The sequence below is a fragment of the Scardinius erythrophthalmus genome (assembly GCF_964197995.2).
Source record: "Scardinius erythrophthalmus genome assembly, chromosome: 9".
Lineage (NCBI taxonomy): Eukaryota > Metazoa > Chordata > Actinopteri > Cypriniformes > Leuciscidae > Scardinius > Scardinius erythrophthalmus.
The window spans coordinates 44,517,408-44,539,143 of record NC_138229.1 but is presented as its reverse complement, the minus strand read 5'-3'; the positions used below and the strand labels follow the sequence as shown (position 1 = coordinate 44,539,143).

At 45.2% G+C, this 21,736-nt stretch overlaps 1 protein-coding gene and 1 long non-coding RNA gene across 3 annotated transcripts in view; both read right to left on the bottom strand.

Moving 5' to 3' along the window:
* The window catches only part of LOC308695899, a 670,325-nt gene that overhangs the window by 515,414 nt on the left and 133,175 nt on the right, over nucleotides 1-21,736 (bottom strand). The window lies entirely within an intron of this gene.
* Nucleotides 1-21,736, bottom strand: part of LOC308695881 (protein NLRC3-like) — a 155,665-nt gene that overhangs the window by 133,526 nt on the left and 403 nt on the right. For both annotated transcript variants that reach the window (XM_081374141.1, XM_081374142.1), the window contains exons 2-7: nucleotides 21,033-21,161; nucleotides 10,885-10,992; nucleotides 10,430-10,525; nucleotides 10,119-10,203; nucleotides 9,649-9,844; nucleotides 7,724-9,554 (exon numbers count right to left, since the gene is read on the bottom strand). In XM_081374141.1, coding sequence (XP_081230267.1) covers nucleotides 7,724-9,554; nucleotides 9,649-9,844; nucleotides 10,119-10,203; nucleotides 10,430-10,525; nucleotides 10,885-10,992; nucleotides 21,033-21,091 — 2,375 coding nt within the window. In that variant the 5' untranslated portion in view covers nucleotides 21,092-21,161. The remainder of the gene's footprint in view (nucleotides 1-7,723; nucleotides 9,555-9,648; nucleotides 9,845-10,118; nucleotides 10,204-10,429; nucleotides 10,526-10,884; nucleotides 10,993-21,032; nucleotides 21,162-21,736) is intronic.

The following is a 21,736-nucleotide window of genomic DNA, read 5'->3' as shown; positions in this document are numbered from 1 at the left end:
ACAGAATGAAACTTAAATACAAACACAGATTACACTGATTAAAGAAACAAACTTGAGATAGATGACGATTAGTGGTCGACCGATATTGTTTTTTTGTTTTTTTTGTTTTTTTTTTTCATGCCAATATTTTTATTATATACTTTATATTTAATTTAATCAATATTTTATAAATTATAAATAAATTAGAAAACAAATCTTTAAAATAAACATGCCTATACTTTAGATGGCAACTTCTTGAATCTGCAATCCTATTACAGTATTTTTCACCAATAAAATAATTGTTAAAAAATATATGAATATGTGAATAAAAAGGAAGTAAACACTGTAACGGCACTCAGTAATCTGGTAATTTTTCTGCGCACTGGTAATTATATTTTTTTCAAATAAAGACAAGGTAATGCTAATATTACATACAGCACACAGTGAAAACGATATGAATATGACACAGTGGGCAACTGGATATAGCACAGCATATTTTAAAATAAAGGATTTAAAGTTTTACGATCTCGTCTCTTATGAAGCTGATCTTCTGTTCGTATTCACTCACTTCGCACGGACCGACCGTCACTCGCAGTAACACATTTATGCAGGCTACAAATGCACACTTCACAAGATATCACAGCTGGATTCCATTAAATCTGCAAGGTTCTCTTACGAGAGTTCTCTCGTACTTCGTTGAAAACGCTACAGGAAAAGTCTCTTTTCACGAAACACTGAAGCAAAAATTATCCTTTAATTTTTCATATATGTAAAACGCGTTGCGGCAGCAGCAGACAGCTGAAGCAAGACGGCTTGTCTGCTCATTGGCTGCTCTGCGGCAACTGCATAAGCCTATCGAGCGCAGGCTTCGCGCCCTCCTCGCCACTTCCCGCCGAGACGGGCGTGGCTTACCTCTATAAAAGGAGCTCGAGAAGGCTGATTCACTTGATTTTAATCTCTTCAGCGAAGCGCACGCATCGCTGGATCACGAGGAAGCACGCGTCGTCTGATGCAAGCACTTCAGCGGGACGAGCCCTTGAAGCCGCTGGCCAACGCCGCCTTCTACCACCGTACCTGCTGCGCTTTCCGACGCCATATCCTTTACATTCTTGTTCTTGTGTTTGTGTGTGTGTGTGTGTTCGCTTTGCAACACACACCCCTAAAAGAGCTGCGTCTTTTTCAAGATGCCTTCTCATGCAGCGCTCGCGCTCGCTGACGGCGAACGCCTTCACTCCGAGCCAATTGCCTACGGTGACTCTGAGGACTCACCGGGCATCCTTCCGAGGCTGCCCTTCCTGGAAGCGGAGGGCGGGATTAGTTTTTCTTTACGTTTCAAGAAAAGCTACCCTGCCTCTGCACGCGTCATTCACCGGCGAAGGAGAAAAGAGTGTTCTTAGTCCCACCGTTGGTCGGTCTGACCTCTTTTCTCTCACATTTCTCAGTTCTATTTCTCACATTTCTCAGTATTATTGCAGCAAGTGAGTCTGTATCCCCCTGTGGCTCAGTGGTGGAATTATAGGTTCTCCACGCGGGAGACTGGGGTTCGGATCCCGGTCTAGCGGCATATATATATTTATGCCGCCAATGCTTTGCTCTGTAAGTCCCCTGAAGGCGACTGCAGAGATGCATTTTGCAGCCAGCGAGCGCGTAGTACCCGCTTGCCTGCAACCGAACACCGTTTCTACGGTTCCCGCGCGTCACTGGCGAAAGGAGAATGGAGTGTTTTCAGCCCCGCTGAAACTGGGCGATTTCCACTCTTCTCACATTCTGGCATTTTGCAGGCGTCTGAAAATGCAAATCACTCTGTCTGTTCCCCGAGAGGCAACTGCAGATGTGTTTTTTGCTGCCCACGAGCACGTGGCACAGGCCTGCAAGCAAACGTCAGTGTGGATAATACTCGCGCTGACTTTGTCTATGTATCTTCACTGTGGTCCAGTGGTAGATTCTTAGACTTGCGCGCGGGCGATCGGAGGTTCGAACTCCAGGCCGGCCGGCAGAAAATATTTATGCCGCCGAATGCAAATCACTCTGTTTGTTCCCCGAGAGGCAACTGCAGACGTGTTTTTTGCTGCCCACAAGCACGTGGTACATGCCTGACAAGCAAACGCCAGTGCGGATAATACTCGCGCTGACTTTGTCAATGTATCTTCACTGTGGTCCAGTGGTAGATTCTTAGACTTGTGCGCGGGGGTTCGGAGGTTCGAACCCCAGGCCGGCCGGCAGAAAATATTTATGCCGCTGAATGCAAATCACTCTGTTTGTTCCCCGAGAGGCAACTGCAGACGTATTTTTTGCTGCCCACGAGCACGGCCGATGATGCTATATGTGTAGAGAAGATGCCCACTGCTAGTGCCCATCCCTACACACTAGCACAGCCCTTCACACAGGGCCCGCGCTCATATATTCGACTCGGGTCGATCACGCACGCAACATAGTGAACGTGCTCACTGCCTAGTGCCCACAAACACTATGTTCTGCATGCCTTGTGGTTTCTGTAAAGACGAAACCTGTGTGCATTCACTCTGCTCAGACAGACAGTGCACTCATTGCAGTAACTGTGCCCGCTCTCCCGCGCCCACACTTACTCACGGTATTTCTGGTGTCCCGGCCACGGCCGATGGTGCTATAAATGTAGTGTCGATGCCCACTTCTCAGTGCCCATCCCTACACACAAGCACAGCCCTGCACTTAGGGCTCGCGCAAATAAAATCGACTCAGGTCGATTGCGCTCCCCACATAGTAAAAGTGCCCACTACTCAGTGCCCACGAACACTATGTCTATCAGATCACAGGCTCTCTGTAAAAACGAGACCTGTGAGCGCGCGCGCTACTTACACAAGCAGCGCGCCCCAAGCAGTAAATGTGCCCGCTCACAGCCCACATCTACTCGCACACATGAGTCCCACGGGACTCGCGCAGCCCCCCATCACTCAGCCAAACACTGTTGTAAGGTCGAGGGCGAGCGCTCCGCCCGCTGTATTAAGCGCGCCCCCCGCCTCAAATGCCGCAGGCATAACGCCTATGTTTGTGAGCCCCATAGCACCTCTGTCGCACGGCGAACAGAGCGCGCTCTGTATCCGGCCCTTAGCCAACCATGCAGATGCATGGGCAGCGCTTCCAGGGGTTTCGGACTGGGTCTTAGGCATTATAAAGAGAGGCTTCTCGCTACAGTTTTGTCGACGCCCTCCGCGCTTCACAGCGCGCGTCGAAACTTCGGTTCCGCTGAATGTAGCACACCTACTTCGCGCCGAAATATCAAAACTGATAAGCAAAGGGGCGATAGAGCTTGTTCCCCGAGTTCAAAGCGAACAGGGGATATACAGCAGATACTTTCTAGTCCCCAAAAAGGACGGCGGTATCAGACCCATTCTGGATCTAAGATGACTGAACAGAGTATTAGTGAAACGCCGTTTCAAAATGCTCACAACCAGCAAAATTCTCGCGCATGTTCGCCGAGAAGACTGGTTCATGTCGATAGATCTGAAGGACGCGTATTTTCAAATACAGATAGTGTCACATCACAGGCGATTCTTGAGATTCGCCTTCGAGGGTCAGACATACCAGTATACAGTCCTGCCTTTCGGCTTGTCCCTGGCACCTCGTACATTTACGAAATGCATGGACGCAGCGCTCGCTCCTCTCAGACTCAGAGGCATGCGAGTGCTGAACTATTTGGACAACTGGTTGATCCTAGCCCAATCACGATCTCAGCTCATAGAGCACAGAGCCATTTTACTCGATCACCTCGAGAATCTTGGTATCACGGTCAATTGGGCGAAGAGTTCACTGAACCCCAGCCAAACGATTCCGTTTCTGGGTATAGTTCTGGACTCACAGTCTATGACAGCGCGGCTGTCGCCACAGCGCGTGCTGAACATTCAGCGCGCGGCGATGTCTTTCCGCCGCGGCGCTTTCGCCCCGCTCAGAAAATTTCAAAGGATGCTGGGTCTCATGGCCTCAGCATCGTCAGTTCTCCGGCTGGGCTTGCTCCGCATGCGCCCGCTGCAGTTCTGGTTGAAAGCGCGGGTTCCGCGCAGAGCGTGGGTGTCCGGTCATTTACGCCTCAAGGTCGATCAGGACTGTGTCACAGCCCTGGTGCCTTGGATGGCGAACGACTGGTACCAATCAGGTGTAAGCCTGGGGACTTCCTCGAGGGTGAGGATGGTGTCTACGGACGCATCCACCTCGGGATGGGGAGCGCTGCTCGAGGGCAGACCGTCCTTCGGCCTATGGTCGGAACGGGAAAAGCTCCAACACATAAACTGCCTAGAAATGCTGGCAGTGCACAACGCGCTGACGCGTTTTTGTCCCTACATCAAGGACCAACACGTCATAGTCCGTTCGGACAACATGGCAGTGGTGTCCTACATAAATCGCCAGGGCGGTCTGAATTCCATACCCCTGTACAGGCTGGCGAAACGCCTCCTGCTATGGGCTCAGCACAACCTGCGCTCGCTGAGAGCAGTACATGTGCCCGGGCTGCTGAATGTGGGCCCGGACAGACTGTCCAGGAACAACGTTCCTACGGGCGAATGGTCTCTACACCCACAAACAGTCCGGCTGTTGTGGGAGAGATTCGGCAAAGCGGAGGTGGACCTATTCGCGTCCCGCGAAAACGCTCACTGCCCCGCATTCTTTTCAAAGACCGACAGCGCGCTGTCCCAAAAGTGGCCGCGCTGCCCGCTCTACGCTTTTCCCCCCGTCTCCCTCCTGCCTCAGGTGTTGGAACGGGTCAGGAAAACGAAATGCCCATTGCTGCTTGTAGCATTGTTCTGGAAGAACCAGGCATGGTTCCCAGTTCTGATGCAGTTAGCAGACATCGCTCCATGGCCAGTGCCGTTGAGGAGAGATCTCCTCTCGCAGGCCAGGGGCTCGATCTGGCACCCACACCCGGAACTATGGTCCCTTCATGTGTGGGCGCTCAACGGATACCCGTTGGTCTCGCAGAGGGAGTCATGAATACCATCACGGAGGCTAGAGCGCCGTCGACCAGGCGACTCTATGCTTCAAAGTGGTCGGTTTTCTCCGGCTGGTGTACAGCTCGGAGCCTTTCACCCCTCGAATGTGAGGTAACGGAGGTTCTCTCCTTCCTACAAGAGCTGTTGGATAAGGGCAGATCCCCTTCCACGCTCAAAGTGTATGTGGCGGCTATTTCAGCGTTCTCCGTTTCAACGCTGGGTCAGTCACTAGGAAGGAATGATTTAGTCATCCGCTTCCTCAGGGGAGCTAGGAGACTGAATCCACCCAGACCTCCGTCAGTCCCTATGTGGGACCTTTCTACGGTCCTGGCGGCCATGAAAGGTGCCCCTTTCGAGCCTATCCAGTCAATCAGCCTCAAACATTTGTCTTTCAAACAGTGTTTTTGATGGCTCTCGCTTCAGTGAAGCGCATAGGTGATCTGCACGCGCTCTCCGTGAGCCCGACATGCTTGGAGTTTGGTCCTAATGACTCTAAAGTCATACTCAAACCTAAGCACGGCTATGTGCCGAAATCCCTCAACATGCCTTTTCGGGCTCAGGTCATTTCCCTGGCTGCCCTGCCGGCGTCGAGTGAGGAAGGGGACTCGAGTTTTCTTTGCCCTGTTAGGGCTTTAAGAACTTATATGTCCCGCTCTGCTGCCTTTAGACAGACAGAGCAGCTCTTTGTCTCGTTCAGCGGACGTTCCAAAGGAACGGCTGTTTCGAAACAAAGTCTATCCAGATGGATAGTTGACGCCATAGCGCTGGCTTATACTGCCAAGGGCATTCAATGCCCGTTGGGAGTCAGAGCGCACTCTACGAGAGGCGTTGCCTCCTCGTGGGCTTGGTCCAGCGGGATTTCCTTACAGGATATATGTACGGCGGCAGGCTGGGCCTCTCCGTCTACATTTATCAGGTTTTATAACCTAGAGGTTCCCGCCTTACAGGCTAAGCTTTTGTCGGTGTAATCTAATTACAGGCGCAATGCGCTACCGACTATACTGGGCAGAACTGTGTAAGACCCACGTTTTCCCACATTAGTGCAGGCTCCCTACCCTGGCTATGTGATGTCATATTCGCGTCTGTGGACATGTCTATATAAGGACGGAGGAAACCCCTCCTGTCTTTAGACTCTCCCTGTGAGGTCATGTTAAGCCTGCGGACGCTACAATATAGGGAATTAAGGCTCCCCCCCTTATTCCCTGACTCTGTGTGAGTCTATCTGGTGATTATGCACTGTATGCCTGAAATAGCTTCCGGTGATCAGTGTTCTTATCCCAGCACGCACGGCGTTTTGCAAGGGGTTCCCGTAGCGTTTTCAACGCAGTACGAGAGAACTCTCGTAAGAGAACGTACTCGGTTACTAACGTAACCTCGGTTCTCTCTAGAAGAGGGAACGAGTACTGCGTTCCCTTGCCGTGCGTTTGGTTCACTCTGGTTCGCTTCGGCGATCAAAATCAAGTGAATCAGCCTTCTCGAGCTCCTTTTATAGAGGTAAGCCACGCCCGTCTCGGCGGGAAGTGGCGAGGAGGGCGCAAAGCGCCCTCATTGGTCTGATGTTGCATCAGCCTGCGCTCGATAGGCTTATGCAGTTGCCGCAGAGCAGCCAATGAGCAGACAAGCCGTCTTGCTTCAGCTGTCTGCTGCTGCCGCAACGCGTTTTACATATATGAAAAATTAAAGGATAATTTTTGCTTCAGTGTTTCGTGAAAAGAGACTTTTCCCGTAGCGTTTTCAACGCAGTACTCGTTCCCTCTTCTAGAGAGAACCGAGGTTACGTTAGTAACCGAGTACGTTTCTTATATTAAATGTTTATTAGATTTAGAGATTTGTTTAAATGATGTAGGTGCGCATTTGCTGAATGTTGACGGTAAATAAGAAAGTATTTTATCCTGATTGTTTGCCTTTTCTGTTACAAATGATATAAAAGCAACGCTTTACTTTTTCGCATACCATTTACTTTCTTTGTTTACCAGTTCTGTCTAACAAAGTATTAGATATCACTGACAGAGATCATAAACTAATGAAGACGGAGAATGTGAGTGAGCGCTGTGTGATCAGGCGCTGCTGTTCCCTTTCAAAAGCTACAATCAATCCTGCCCTGCTTAGCGCATTGGGAACGTCTTAAATCGTGACCAGCTGTGAATATTGTGTGTAACACGTCAATAGAATTGACCCTGAGGTAATATAGCCTTTGTCTTCAGAGGCCATACTGTGCATGTGTGCATCAAACTCTCTCAATGCGCTCAATGTGCATTCTCGTTCCCAATGCGAATGCATCAATTATAGCTTTTGAAAGGGAACGTTCTGGGTTACTTGACTGTAACCCTGTTCCCTGAAAAAGCGGAACGAGATGCTGCGCTACTTTGCCGTGCTGAAGATGTCCCGGGACTGCTCTTCAGACAAAAGACCTGACGATAAACCTGTGGCTCATCTATTTATAGCCTTGTGTCACGGGTGCGCGCCGATGACGTCATCGACCGAGGCTATATTACCTCCGGGTCAATTCTATTGACGTGTTACACACAATATTCACAGCTGGTCACAATTAAAGTCCCAATGCGCTAAGCAGCGCAGCATCTCAAATATTTTACATGGTATTTTATATTTTGTCTAAAGGTTTGATAAATTGTATCCACAAAAAAAATAATTCAGACTTTTGTTTCATATGTCAGGCTTTACAGGGATAAGTTCATGTTCATGATGAGGAATCACTATAGAGTAATGAAGATAAAGACATTTTTCAGATGAGAGCAAAACATGACAAAATATACTAAAAGACTTACAGAGCTCTTCTGGAGGTTTTGATGACTGCCGATAATCTAATGAGACACTCGTCTGATTTCTTGAATTTCTGAAGCTCAAACTCCTCCAGCTCTTCCTCTGATGTCAACAACACAAAGGCTAAAGCAGACCACTGGGCAGGTGAAAGGTCACCAGATTTGAGACTTCCTTTGCTAAAGTGGGTCTGAATCTCTTTCACTAGAGTTTGGTCGTTCAGCTCATTCAGACAGTAGAACAGATTGATGGATCTCTCTGCAGGAAGATTATCTTCTAATTTCTGCTTTATGTACTGAACTATTTCCTTGTTGCTCTGGTCATTGCCGTCTTGCTGTGTCAACAGACCTCGTAAGAGTCGTCGATTGGACTGGAGTGACAGACCGAGGAGGAAGCGAAGGAAAAGGTCCAGGTGTCCATTGTCACTCTCGAGCGCCTTGTCCACTGCAGTCTTGAGCAAATCAATCATGGTTTCATTTCTGTTTTCCTGTTCTGTAGACTCATGATCAAACACACTTGTCTTGTTGATGTCTAGAAACAGATGTGCATAAAGGGCTGCAATAAACTCTTGAATGCTCAAGTGAACAAAGCAGTACAGGGTACCAAGAACGATCCCTGTTTCCTCCTTAAAGATCTGGGTACACATGCCTGAGTACACTGATGCCTTATAGACGTCAATACCACAGGCTTCCAGGTCTGTGTCATAGAAGATCAGGTTGCTTCTTTCCAGCTGATGAAACGCCAGTTTCCCCAGTGAAAGGATGGCGTCTTTATCCCAGGAAACATCTGATGTGTATTCTCCATCATACTTTCGGCGGCTCTGCTGGATCTGGAAGCGGAGAAAGTGTGTGTACATTTGTGTCAGAGTCTTGGGAGTGTCTTCAGTGTTTGATTCCTGCAGTGTTTTAGAGATCTCATCAGCCTGAGTGTTTTTAACATCATTATTTCTTTTCTCCTCCAGAATGTTCTGGAGAACGGTGGCTGAAATCCAGCAGAAGACTGGGATGTGGCACATGATAAAGAGACTCTTTGATTGTTTAATGTGATCTAGGATTGTGTTGGCCTGATTCTCATCAGTGAATCTTTTTTTGAAGTACTCTTGCTTTTGTGCGTCACTGAATCCTCGTATCTCTGTCAGCCGGTCGATACAGTCAGGAGGAATCTTACTGGCAGCTGCTGGTCTGGTGGTGATCCAGATGAGAGCAGAAGGAAGCAGATTTCCCTTCATGAGGTTCGTTAGGAGAACATCCAATGAGGCTGGTGACGATACATCACGCCACGTCTCATTACAATCAAACTTCAGAGGAAGGCGACATTCGTCCAGTCCATCAAGGATGATCAGCACTTTGAAATGATTCCTTCTTGTAAGGTTCAGTCCTTTTGTCTCTGGGAAAAATTGAGTTATAAGGTCCATCAAACTTAGTTTTTCTTTCTCCATTAAGTTCATCTCTCTGAATGGAAGAGGAAATATGAAGCTGATATCTTGATTTTCTTTTCCTTCAGCCCAGTCAAGAACAAACTTTTGCACAGAGACTGATTTCCCGATGCCAGCGACTCCTTTTGTCAGTACAGTTCGGATCTCCTCGTCTTGTTCAGGAGCTTCAAACAAATGTGTGCATTCAACCTGTATCTCTTGTGCTTCATGACGCCTGGAAGCAATTTCAATCTGTCTCACCTCATGTTCAGTATTGACCTGTTCACTGCCACCCTGAGTGATATAGAGATCTGTGTAGATGTTATTCAGAAGTGTGGAGTCACCTTGCTTCGCAATTCCTTCAAACACACATTGATACTTCTTCTTTAGGCCACATTTCAGCTGATGAATGAAGAGCAGCTCATCTAAACACAGGAACAGAAAATAGATAGTTTTAGTCTTCATTTTCTCTCCAACATTTATAAGAGACAATCAGACAGATGATCATGAGTGTCTTACCTTCTAGAGCATCAGCAGCTGCATCTTGCTTCATCTCTCTCAGGTAATGTAGTGTGAGATCAAGAGCTGATTCTTTGATACTGGATCTGTTCTCATTAAAGTCCTTCACAAAGTGTTGTGTGTTCTCTTTTTGTAATATTTTCTTAAACTTCTCCAGTTCATTCTTCAGAAATGTGATTATTTTGCTCTCAAGATCCTACAAACAAAAGTAAGAAAAAATACACAATTTAAACCAAATCTACATTTGGTCAGCACAATTTATTCAATAACTATAATATCTATAAAAAAAATCCAGTTAAAAGACTAACATGTTAACCAGCTGTTATTTGTAACAAATAGAAAAATAAAAATATATATATAAGTGCTTCAAAGGAAAAATAGTAATATAGAGGAATTACATTAAGTTTGTTTTTTCAATAACATATTTGTTGTTGTAAATATTAAACATTTATAAAAATGTGTTTTCCTACCTGGAAGATTCCTAGAAGACTGTCTTTGAAATTCTCGTGGTTCCTGTGAGTCTGAACGTCTGAGTCTAATGTCTCATATTGAAGCCTGTAATTAAATAAATTAAATAAATACTGATTTTCCGGGCAAAATATCACAGAAAGAGAAAAAGCATTTGCTGTGAATACTCTGTTAAATATTTGATTGGATTAATGATAAATATTGGATCTAAAAATGTTTCATGATTGGTATTCACTGATACAACTTTTAAACACAGTCAATCTGTGACAAAAAATTAGAAACTCATGAAATACCTTTTATTAGATGATGTTACCTTTTATTAGTTTTCTCACTGAAGTCTGGTCCTCTTTCTTTAGACCGATCTCTCTTCAGAGACACAGAGCTGGACACATGTGAGCCTGATCTTACACTGATGACACAAAGAATAGAGAGAGAGAAAAAAAACTTTACTACAGGAGATTTTTTAGTCTCATTTGAAAAGGTTTAATGTTGCAAATAGTAATTAAATGCAGTATAGCTGTGCATTTGTCCATTTATGACTACAGTCGGATGGATAAACATATATATGTAGTTTCATGATCTATTTTCCATAGTGAATGTGTGCCTCCTTGTGGCTACCTGTGTAATTGTGTTACTGGAATGAGTTTCATAAGGTTCCAGGAATTGAGTTTTATTGTGACTTATTGTTTTATTCAGTCAAGTTCAATCACATAAACCACTGTAGACAAATAATACAACAATATAATGTAATGTAAACACACAAAATACCTTTTATTAGATGATGCTGTTTTCTCACTGAAATTTGGTAATGCTCCATCTTTAGACTGATCACTCTTCAGAGACACAGAGCTGGACACATGTGAGCCTGATCTTACACTGATGACACAAAGAACAGAGAGAGAGAGAAAACACTTTAGTAAAGGAGGATCAACTGTGTGTGAAACACATCTGTGTCTTTATCTGATCCTCCACAGAAATACACACACTCACACAATTTACTGTTTAAAGGAACACTCCGACTTTTTGGGACTTTAGCTTATTCACAGTATCCCCCAGAGTTAGATAAGTCCATACATACCTTTTTCATTTCTGTGCGTTCTGTAAGTGTTATTTGACGCACCCACCGCTAGCCTAGCTTAGCACAAAGACTGGATGTAAATGGATAAGGTAGCATACTAATCCCAATAAGTGACAAAATAATGCAAACATTTTCCTATTTACATGTTGTTATCTGTATAGTCACAGCGTGTACAAATAACAAGGCTATATGAGACAGAGAACATTTTTAATCGTATAAATACTGGGAACTATATTCTCACTAGGCGTAGGAGCACAGCTACTTGGGCGGAGTGGCTACTTGGGCGGAGTGATTAGCGCAGCACACGAGACGCCCTGTTGATGGTTCCGTAAACAAAACAAACGTGACTAACTAGCTAGTAGCGAACGTGACTCGTGATCATGGCTGATTTTGAGGAATTGTCAGAGGAATTTTACTGGATATCAAACCAAGATCCAGAACCATAAAGTTTTGAGCCAGAATACACAGACGAGGAGTTACAAACTTTGGAAGCTGTAAGACAAGATGCCAAACAGACTGATGTCAAGGGGAGAATCAGAACGAACACGGACTGGTGGTGTAAATGTGGAACATGCCAACCTTTGCCGACAGAAACCGAGTGCCTTTGTTGTAATGAATGGGACCGGTTATTGCCATCAATGTCAAGGCTTGATGACAATCAAAATATTTGCGTCACTACCACGGAAGATTTCTCTGCCCTAATACACCCGGCAGTTGTCGGGGGTTTTTTCCCATTGTGACAAGATCAACTGGAAGAAACGCCCCATGCCGAGTGAACCTAATGGTCAGCTGTCCACCAAGTAAGTGATTTTGTTATAATGATCATTCGTAGTTCAATGAAATTGTAGTATAGCCATTGCATACAGTGTGTCAATACACAAAATATGCACACGTCAACTGACATAGCACATTTGAAATAGCCTTTCATGATCACCTGTTTACTTGTAGCTTAGCTATTCATACAAAGTTACGTAATACGTAATAGTGTCACTACTAAGGTTACATTACATTAGCATGGCACTGTTACAGTATGGCTAATGTTAGTCATCTCAAAACATAATGGAACACTTACCGCAGCAACAGGTGATCCAATTTGTCCTGTCTTTATTATCGATGGGATAGCTGTATCCTTTAGCACACGTTTCATGGTCCGTGTGGCAACTTGCATTTTTTCAAAATAGTCGTCTATAGTAAAATGTTCAGAGCAAACGAAATACTTCTTGATGCTGTTTACAGGTGTGTTTGGATCTATACCCATAACAAGTAGCCATTGATTCATCAGGTCAGCGTTTTTGGTTGGAATTCTATGAAACATCATAGTATTACCTGGTCTCCCCTGTTTATTGTCGCAGATATTTACAATACAGGGAACACCCATGATTTTAAACTATATATTTACTATCTAGTAATTGCTGACTCTATTACTCCAAATCTGAGCGAACTCTCTGCTCCTCACCACAGGGCGTCTCGTGTGCTGCGCTAATCACTCCGCCCAAGTAGCCACTCCGCCCAAGTAGCTGTGCTCCTACGCCTAGTGAGAATATAGTTCCCAGTATTTATACGATTAAAAATGGTCTCTGTCTCATATAGCCTTGTTATTTGTACACGCTGTGACTATACAGATCACAACATGTAAATAGGAAAATGTTTGCATTATTTTGTCACTTATTGGGATTAGTATGCTACCTTATCCATTTACATCAAGTCTTTGTGCTAAGCTAGGCTAGCGGTGGGTGCGTCAAATAACACTTACAGAACGCACAGAAATGAAAAAGGTATGTATGGACTTATCTAACTCTGGGGGATACTGTGAATAAGCTAAATTCCCAAAAAGTCGGAGTGTTCCTTTAATAGTTAACTACTATTTTATTTTACTGGCTCACATTAGTTAAACGATTTATTTAATATACATGAGAGAGATTAAACATGTTAAAAAATACTTCACTCTAATTTAAGAGAACATTTCAAGTTTTTGTTTATTGACAGAAATAGAGAGCAGAAATGTCAGTGTGACACAGTTCCCCTTCAGGAACTACCGCTGCGTGTAATCGCAGTGGGAACGCCTCCAGCTTAGTGCGTCTGAAGCATGAATGAAATCAGTCCAATGGCGAGACTGAGCGTCACAGTGAGTGACGTCATCGACCAGCAAACTATAAAGCACCCCAAGATCACAAGTGAGACAGATTCTGTTACTTCAGCAGCACTCTGTGTGTGTTTGAATCTGTCTATTTCTTGTTTGTCTGTTTCTAGTGTTACTAGGCAGGAGTTTTTCACTGTATATTTCTCTATATATCTAATATATATATAAAAAAAACAATATGAGCGTCAAAATGACGAGCGAGCAACAATATAGGAAGTGTGTTCCCCCCTGTACTCGATACATCACAGGCGGGGATTCACACCAACTATCTGTTGCTTGTTTGGGAGTGCAGCATGCCCAGTCAGCTCTCGAGGGGGCTGATTATGAGCATTGCGAGCATCTTCCCTTAAGGACGCTGCTCTCTCGGCGATCGCTCTTCGAGGGCGGTTCGCAGCGCGCTCCCCAAGGCTCAGGTCCCGCTTCTGTCGAGGCAGAGTGGCGGCGCTTGACTTGGGGTTCGCAAATGGATCTCACCGACAAGGTTGAGATGGGCCCCGCCCTATCTCAACCTTCACCGGTGAGATCCAGTGCCTCTATCCCGGCTCTGGAAGCACGCGCTGCGGTTACTTCCGGGTTGAGGAACATGATGTTCAAGAACTTCGGCTATCCAGTTCTGAGGAGCTGGATGTTGAAAGTCTTGCAACAGAGGAGACTGGAGACTCGTCATTCCAGCACCCTGCTGAGGATGAGCTTATGGATGTTTTATCTCGTGCTGTTGAGAAGCTCAGCATCGAGTGGCCAGTTGATAGGCAGGAGTCTAGACATAAAAGCAAACTTGATGAAAGATTTCTGCAGTCACGTTCTCAGCTTTTTCGCCGGTGCTTACCATTCTTCTCAGATCTTCACACTGAGGTGTCGAAGACCTGGGTTAGACCAGTATCTAGTAGAATTTATACCAGTCAATCAAATGCTTATGGTAATATTATGTGAGCTAAAGCATTTGGTTATGTGACGATGCCGAAGGTGGAGGAGACGCTCGCGAGCTATCTCTCTCCTGAATCGGCATCGTCGCTTAAAGCACCGGCCCTTCCCACCAGACCATTAAAAAATACATACGCGCTGGTGGGAAAGGCTTACTCGGCGGCGGGCCAGGTGGCTGCGTGCCTACATACGATGGCTAACATGCAGGCATATCAGGCCGACCTGCTTAAGGAAGCTAGTGAGAGGGGAGAGATTTCTGTAGATACTATTAATGAGCTCAGACAGACAGCTGATCTCACTCTCCGGGCCACCAAGGAGACCACAAAATCCATCGGCCAGTCTATGGCAACCTTGGTGGCCACGGAGAGGCATTTATGGTTGAGCCAGACATCTATGAAAGAAAAAGATAAATCTCTTCTTTTAAATGCTCCCATGTCGCCTGCGGGCCTCTTTGGTGATGCTCTACACTCTGTCACTGAGAGGTTTCAAGAAGAAAAGAAGCAGGCGGCTTTATTTCATAAATTTATTCCCCTCAAAGTGAGAATTCCTGGGACTGCTGAGCGAGGGCAGTCCCAGCCGCCGGGCAGCTCATCAAAACAGAGAGCGCAGCAAAAACAGAGTGTCGCGTCTCGTGCCCCCCCGCAGAGAAACTGGAGGGATTAGGCAGGGCGCTCTCAGGCACGGCCTTCGCGGGGCAGGGCTGATCTGAGGACAGTCATTATCGCTAAGAAGGCTGCGTCTAAAAAGTCCTGACGCTCACGGTGTCAGGGCTCTGAGGGTGGTCCTCACCGAGAGAGACTTGTGTTCACCTCCCTTAACACTCTGAGGTCGGCAATCACGCCGGCGTGATCTGCTCGCTTTTTTCCTTATCAGTTGAATTGAGACCCGAAATACTCTTTTGACTTTGATTTTACAAACAAGTTTCATACATCAATCGATTCTGTTAAATGTCTATTATTTTTGTGTATACTCACAATAAAAACAAAGTGTTGTGTTTTTTTGCCAAATAAAGAAAAATAAACACGAAGCGAGTTCTGCCTTCTCTCTGTCAGTGTAGTCCATTGTGAAACGCGTCCGAAAATGAACAATAACTCAGCGAATACTCAGTCAAACAGACATACAGACACACAGGCATGAAGCTTGAATTCTCTTCTTTTAAATAAAGTAATTTATATAAAAAACAAATATTCTCATCTTGTGAAATCTGTATTAAAAGAGAACGATTCCAGTCGAGCTCATTACAGCTGATTCAAATGTAATGTGACACACCCACAGAGAGCGCGCGCTATTCAAACGCAAATGTCTGAGGCAATCCACGCAAACCTGTGAACGCCCCCATATCAGCTCGAGAAAACAAGTTTATTCAGATCATTACTTGTTTACACCGTCTCGCAGCGCTGTGAGGAATAATAATAATGGAAAATACCTCAGAAGTGCGGGTATTTCGAGGAGCAAGGATCAGACTGAGCTGAGGAATACAGTAGTAAGTTTTTTTTCCTTCTCACGTGAATAGGGTTTCTGTTTATGAATGAATGAACGGCAGAGATGCGCACTGTTTACCACAGCTTGCAAAAAGACAGTTTAAATTTAAATCGCGTTTGTGAATGAATGATGATGTTTTAGCAAACTGTATTGCTATACTGAGATGAGTAAAAATCGACTGAAATATGTTGAAATAAAATGTAGGCTATTTGTATAAGCAACATATTAAACTGCAAATTAACATTTATATGCCCTAATATTTCATAAAAACGTTACAGTCAGGCGAAATATGAAAGACAACATTTTGTTGACTAGATTTGGGTACAGTTTTTACTGTAGAATATACTGTAAGATTACACTTGAATTGTTGTTGTAATTGTAACCTTTTTAATAAAAAAATATATTTACAAGGTAGATGTAAACAAACTATTAAAAGGTAAATATAATTTTTTTCTTTTAATAATTTGTATTGTGTTTTATTAGTAACAAATTTGGAGAGAGGATAAATATTCCAAAACTGAAAATACAGTATGAGAATTAACTGCACAATTACTAGACATGTTTACCTTGGATATTATACAATTTGCAAGCACAATTTGTGAAAAAAAAAAATGTATATAAAAAAATATAAATAAAATTTATATTTGTGTATAAATATATACACATATATATATGTGTGTGTGTATATATGAAGAGTTCAGATGCAAAAGCCTCTAAATGCTATCTGAAATTTTCTTCTAGAATGATCATTTTTATGAAGCTTGTATATTTAAGTTAGCTATAGGTGACACACCTGAATGAATGGCTCATTAAGTATGCAGGGGCATTGTCTCATCAGGTGTGAACTACTAAATATGCATGATCGTTTACGCCCCATCCGCATATTGCCTTTCCAAACTAAAAGTGTTTCACAAAACTTAAATCAATGTATTGTTTTATGTGAATGATTAGGCAGGATGATTTTCACATCATTTTGAATAAAAAATTCTAGGCGACGACATCCATTAGTCAAAAGTCTTATTGACATATATTTAGTATGTGTTTTGTGGCCTTATTTCAGAAACTTTCATTTTTAGTTTTTTCAATAACCATGTATAAACATTATTCTCTCAAAAATGAAAACATGTACATACATGTGGCTCACATATCATGGTAGTCCTGTTTGTGCTAAATAGAGTGTATTTTTTTTGCCATTGATATGTCTATAAGCAACTGAAAAAAACACAAATGTCAGGGCATGTCAGAACATCTCAAGGACCCCAAAAACACCCCAGACCTCAGAGGGTTAAGGGTGCCCTGTCTATCCAGGTGCCCTCAGGGGTCTGTTCTACTAACCCTGCCGAAACAGGGCGTAGAAGGGCCTGGCGAGTGTTTTCCCCGAGGGACGCTCGCCCCCTCCGAGGAGGGCTCTGGAGTGCTCAGACCAGTCGTTCTGTCCCGGTGCGCCGTTACAGGGCGCTGTGTCTGTCACTCAGAATATTCAACCAGAGGCCAGCCTCGAGAAGCTGGTACCCTTAGTAGATTTTCTAGAGGAGTGGAAAAATCTTCCCAATGTGTCTCAGTGGGTCCTGCATACGATTGAAAGAGGTTACGCTATACAATTCTGGTCTAGTCCGCCTTGGTTCAGAGGGGTCCTTCCCACTGTGGTGGGCCCCGAGCAGGCTCTGGTAATGGAACAGGAGGTTATGACTCTTCTTCAAAAAGGAGCTATAGAACGGGTTCGTCCTCCCAGCAGGGAGTCAGGTTATTACAGCCGGTACTTCATTGTTCCGAAGAAAGATGGGGGTTGCGTCCGATTTTAGATCTGCGTCTTTTAAATCGCACTGTAGGGAAGCTCAAGTTCAAGATGCTCACAAACAGATCGTGTCACAAATCAGATCCGAGGACTGGTTTGTCACGATAGATCTGAAGGATGCCTACTTCCATGTGTCTATTCTTCCTCAACATCGGAAGTTCCTGAGGTTCGCTTTCGGGGGCGAAGCGTACCAATATCAGGTTCTTCCGTTCGGCCTAGCACTGTCACCCCGAACGTTCACAAAATGTATGGATGCAGCTATAGCTCCGTTGAGACTTCAGGGTATCCGTATTCTGAACTACATCGACGATTGGTTAATTCTAGCTCAATCGGAACAGCAAGCGGTTCGGCATCGAGATGACATTCTCGCTCATATCAAGAGATTGGGGTTGAATCTCAATACCAAGAAGAGTGTACTTTCTCCACCACAGAGAACCACTTTTCTCAGTGTGGTGTGGGATTCGACGACGATGCAGGCATTATTGTCACCTGCTTGTATTGCTTTGATTCCCGCGGCCGTGCAACAGGTCAAGCTAGGCCAGTCACTCACTGTAAAGCAGTTCCAGAAACTGTTCGGTCTCATGGCAGCTGCGTCCAACGTTATACCCTTTGGCCTCTTGCACATGAGACCGCTGCAGTGGTGGCTCAGAACCAAGGGATTCTCCCCAAGGGGAAATCCGCCCCGCACGATCATGAGTTCGCGACGGTGTCTTTGTGCCCTGGTCATGTGGAAAGATCCTTGGTTCCTGTCCCAAGGTCCTGTGTTGGGAGCTCCTTGTCGTCGTGTAACGCTAACGACAGATGCCTCTCTCACGGATTGGGGGGCGATCATGAGTGGTCGCCCAGCTCAGGGTCTGTGGCAGGACCATCATCTCTCGTGGCACATAAACTGTCTAGAAAAGTTGGCGGTGTTTCGGGCCCTGAAACACTTCCTCCCAGACCTAAGGGGCCACCATGTCCTTGTCCGGACAGACAACACATCGGCGGTCTCTTATATAAACCATCAGGGGGGGGGCCCATCAGATCCTTCTTTGGTCCCAAGGGAAAATTCTTTCGTTGAGAGCTATTTATCTCCCGGGGTATCTAAATCAGGGGGCAGACATCCTGTCGAGGCAGGGGCCGAGGTCCGGGGAATGGAGACTTCACCCCGAGGTGGTGGAGCTCCTTTGGGAACATTTCGGTCGTGCCGAGGTAGACCTATTTGCTTCCCGAGAGACATCACACTGTCCACTGTGTGGGGTTGGATGCCATGGTGCAGGAGTGGCCGAGGTCACTCTGTATGCTTTTCCCCCGATCGCTCTGCTCCCGGGAGTTCTGGAGAGGGTTCGCCGGGACAGGCTCAGTCTTCTGTTAATAGCCCTGTGCTGGCCGGCCCGAGTATGGTTTGTGGACCTAGTGTCTCTCCTCGATGGCTCTCCACTGGAGATACCGATCAGGAGGGACCTACTCGCTCAGGCGAGTGGGTCGATCCTTCGCCCCCGCACAGAACTGTGGATGCTGTGGGCTTGGCCTCTGAGGGGGCCCAGCTCATAGAATCTGGTCTCTCAACCGAGGTTGTTGAGACCATCCTCCAATCCAGAGCTCCCACTACGAGGAAGTTATATGCCGCGAGGTGGAAACTTTTCACCTCCTGGTGTGGAGAGCGCCAGCAGGACCCAGTTAACTGCCCGGTTGGCACAGTGCTGGAGTTCCTGCTGGACCGTCTCTCTACAGGGCTATCCCACTCCACACTGAAGGTGTACGTGGCGGCCTTAGCTGCTTACCACGCCCCTTCGAGTGGAGGTTCTCTCGGGAGACACCCACGTATATCTCGCTTCCTTCGTGGCACCTTGAGGCTGAGGCCAGCAGTACGCACGAGGGTACCATCCTGGGACTTGGCCATTGTTTTAGAGGGTCTCTCCCTGGCTCCCTTCGAGCCCCTTGAAGAAGTTTCCGAGAAGTTCCTTACTCTTAAAACTGTTTTCTTACTTGCTATCTCATCTCTCAAAAGGATAGGAGATATTCAGGCATTATCGGTGGCTCCCTCGTGCTTGGAATTCTTACCTGGCATGGCTAAGGCCTTCCTCTTTCCTAGGCCGGGTTATGTTGCCAAGGTTCCAACTACTGTTGTTAGACCTGTCCAACGCTATCTCACGACCAATTCGTACGAATTCGTACGAATGATAAAAAGTTGGCTAATTCGTACTAATTCGTACGACCTAGCTCGTACGAATTTGTACGATTTGTCTAAACCCACGTGATGGGTAGGTTTAGGGGCGGGGTCAGGGGTAGGTCATTCGTATGAATTCACACGAATTGGCCAATTCGTAAAATATGTACGATTTTGCAAAAATCGTACTAATTCGTACGAGCCAGGTCGTATGAATTCGTACGAATAAGCCACCTCGTAGAATTTGTACGTTTTCCCGTGAGATCGGGCTGGACCTGTCATACTGCAGGCTTTTTGTCGTCCTCCATTTCTGATGTCAGACCAGGAGAAACTTAATTTGCAGTGCCCGGTTAGGGCCCTAGATGCTTATCTGCCCTGTGGAGGAAGTCTGAACAGTTGTTTGTTTGCTTTGGGTCTCCCAACAAGGGGGGTCCCGCTTCTAAACAGAGAATGAGCAAGTGGGTGGTCGAGGCCATCTCACTTGCTTACGAGTCGGCAGGTCAGCCTTCACCTTTGGCTGTACGGGCTCACTCCACTAGGAGTATGGCTGCCTCTAAAGCTCTCCTTTCAGGAGTTTCTCTTCAGGATGTTTGTGATGCAGCAGGCTGGTCCTCACCGCACACTTTCATCAGGTTTTATAGTCTTGATTTTGGCTCCACTCCTGGGGCTCAGGTTCTCTCGTCAGTTTGTGCTCCCTAATCACACACAACAGGGACTTGCTCGCATGGGGACGTGGGTATTGCGTTCCCACTGCGATTACATGCAGCGGTAGTTCCTGAAGGGGAACGTCCCGGGTTACGTATGTAACCCTAGTTCCCCGAATGGAACAGACACTGCGTGTCCTGCCATACTCCCGGCATCCCCTTGGATCGCTTGCTTCAGTAACATCAGAAGCTGTCTCGCTTGTGATCTTGGGGTGCTTTATAGTTTCCTGGCCGATGACGTCACTCGCTGTGATGCTCAGTCTCGCCATTGGACTTATTTCATTCATGCTTCAGACGCACTATACTGGAGGCGTTCCCACTGCGATTACATACAGCGTCCGTTGCCTTTGGGGAACTAGGGTTACATATGTAACCTGGGACGTTTTGTTAGCATACTTGAATTAAATTAAGTGTATAGTTGTTTCCTAATGTCTGTCAATAATTTTATGATCTAAAAACTGAACTCATTTATTTGGATTAATTCAGCGTATAGAAGGTTATTAACAAATTATTAACTGTGATATTTTTTATAGAGCAAACAGGGCAGTTGTGTTTGCAAATATAAAACAATGCTTAAAGTTTTGTTATTGACAGGGAAACACAAAGTCCAGTAGAGTTTAAACTGATGAAAACAGACGCAGTCTTACCTGTGTTTCTCTGAGAGACTCATCTGAGAGAGAGAGTGCTTTCCTCTTTCCTCTGACATACTGCAGCTAAACTGACACTGAAAACTGATCAGCACTGGTTTCTGAAAACACTCAATCCTTCAGCATCACCTGGAAATGACACCGTTTTACACAGATGAAGAACATCTTATTTAAGACAATAATGAAGAATGCTGAGCTATCATCAACAACAGCAACAGCAAAAACAATCTATAAAATAAAGTGAGTTACAGACAAATATATTGCCATGTAAAATAACCAAATGGTCTTAATCATTTCTGATTGTTTAATGAGTTTAACTGACTCTAAATATTAATACATTGGGAAACAGCAATTGTGTTTAGAACTTTGAGTGGTATATTCTCTATTACAGTTTTATATAATTTTGCAATCATATTTACCCAATCTTTGTTTGTCTTTTAATCATTACTTCAAGTACACAATGATGGTTGATTTCATTACTTTTAAATTATCCTAAAATAACTGATTGAGTAAAAGTAACCATATAATAGACATACTGTATAACTACTAATCATAATTGCTATATATGAACTGAAATATTTAGTTTAATAATAGCAGATTGTTGTTCATTGACGTCAGGCTTCATCTGTCTGTCTACTGTAAATGTCTGCTTCAAAAATACTTTCGATTTCACATCACAAAAACAACAGCCTGAAACGGAAGAG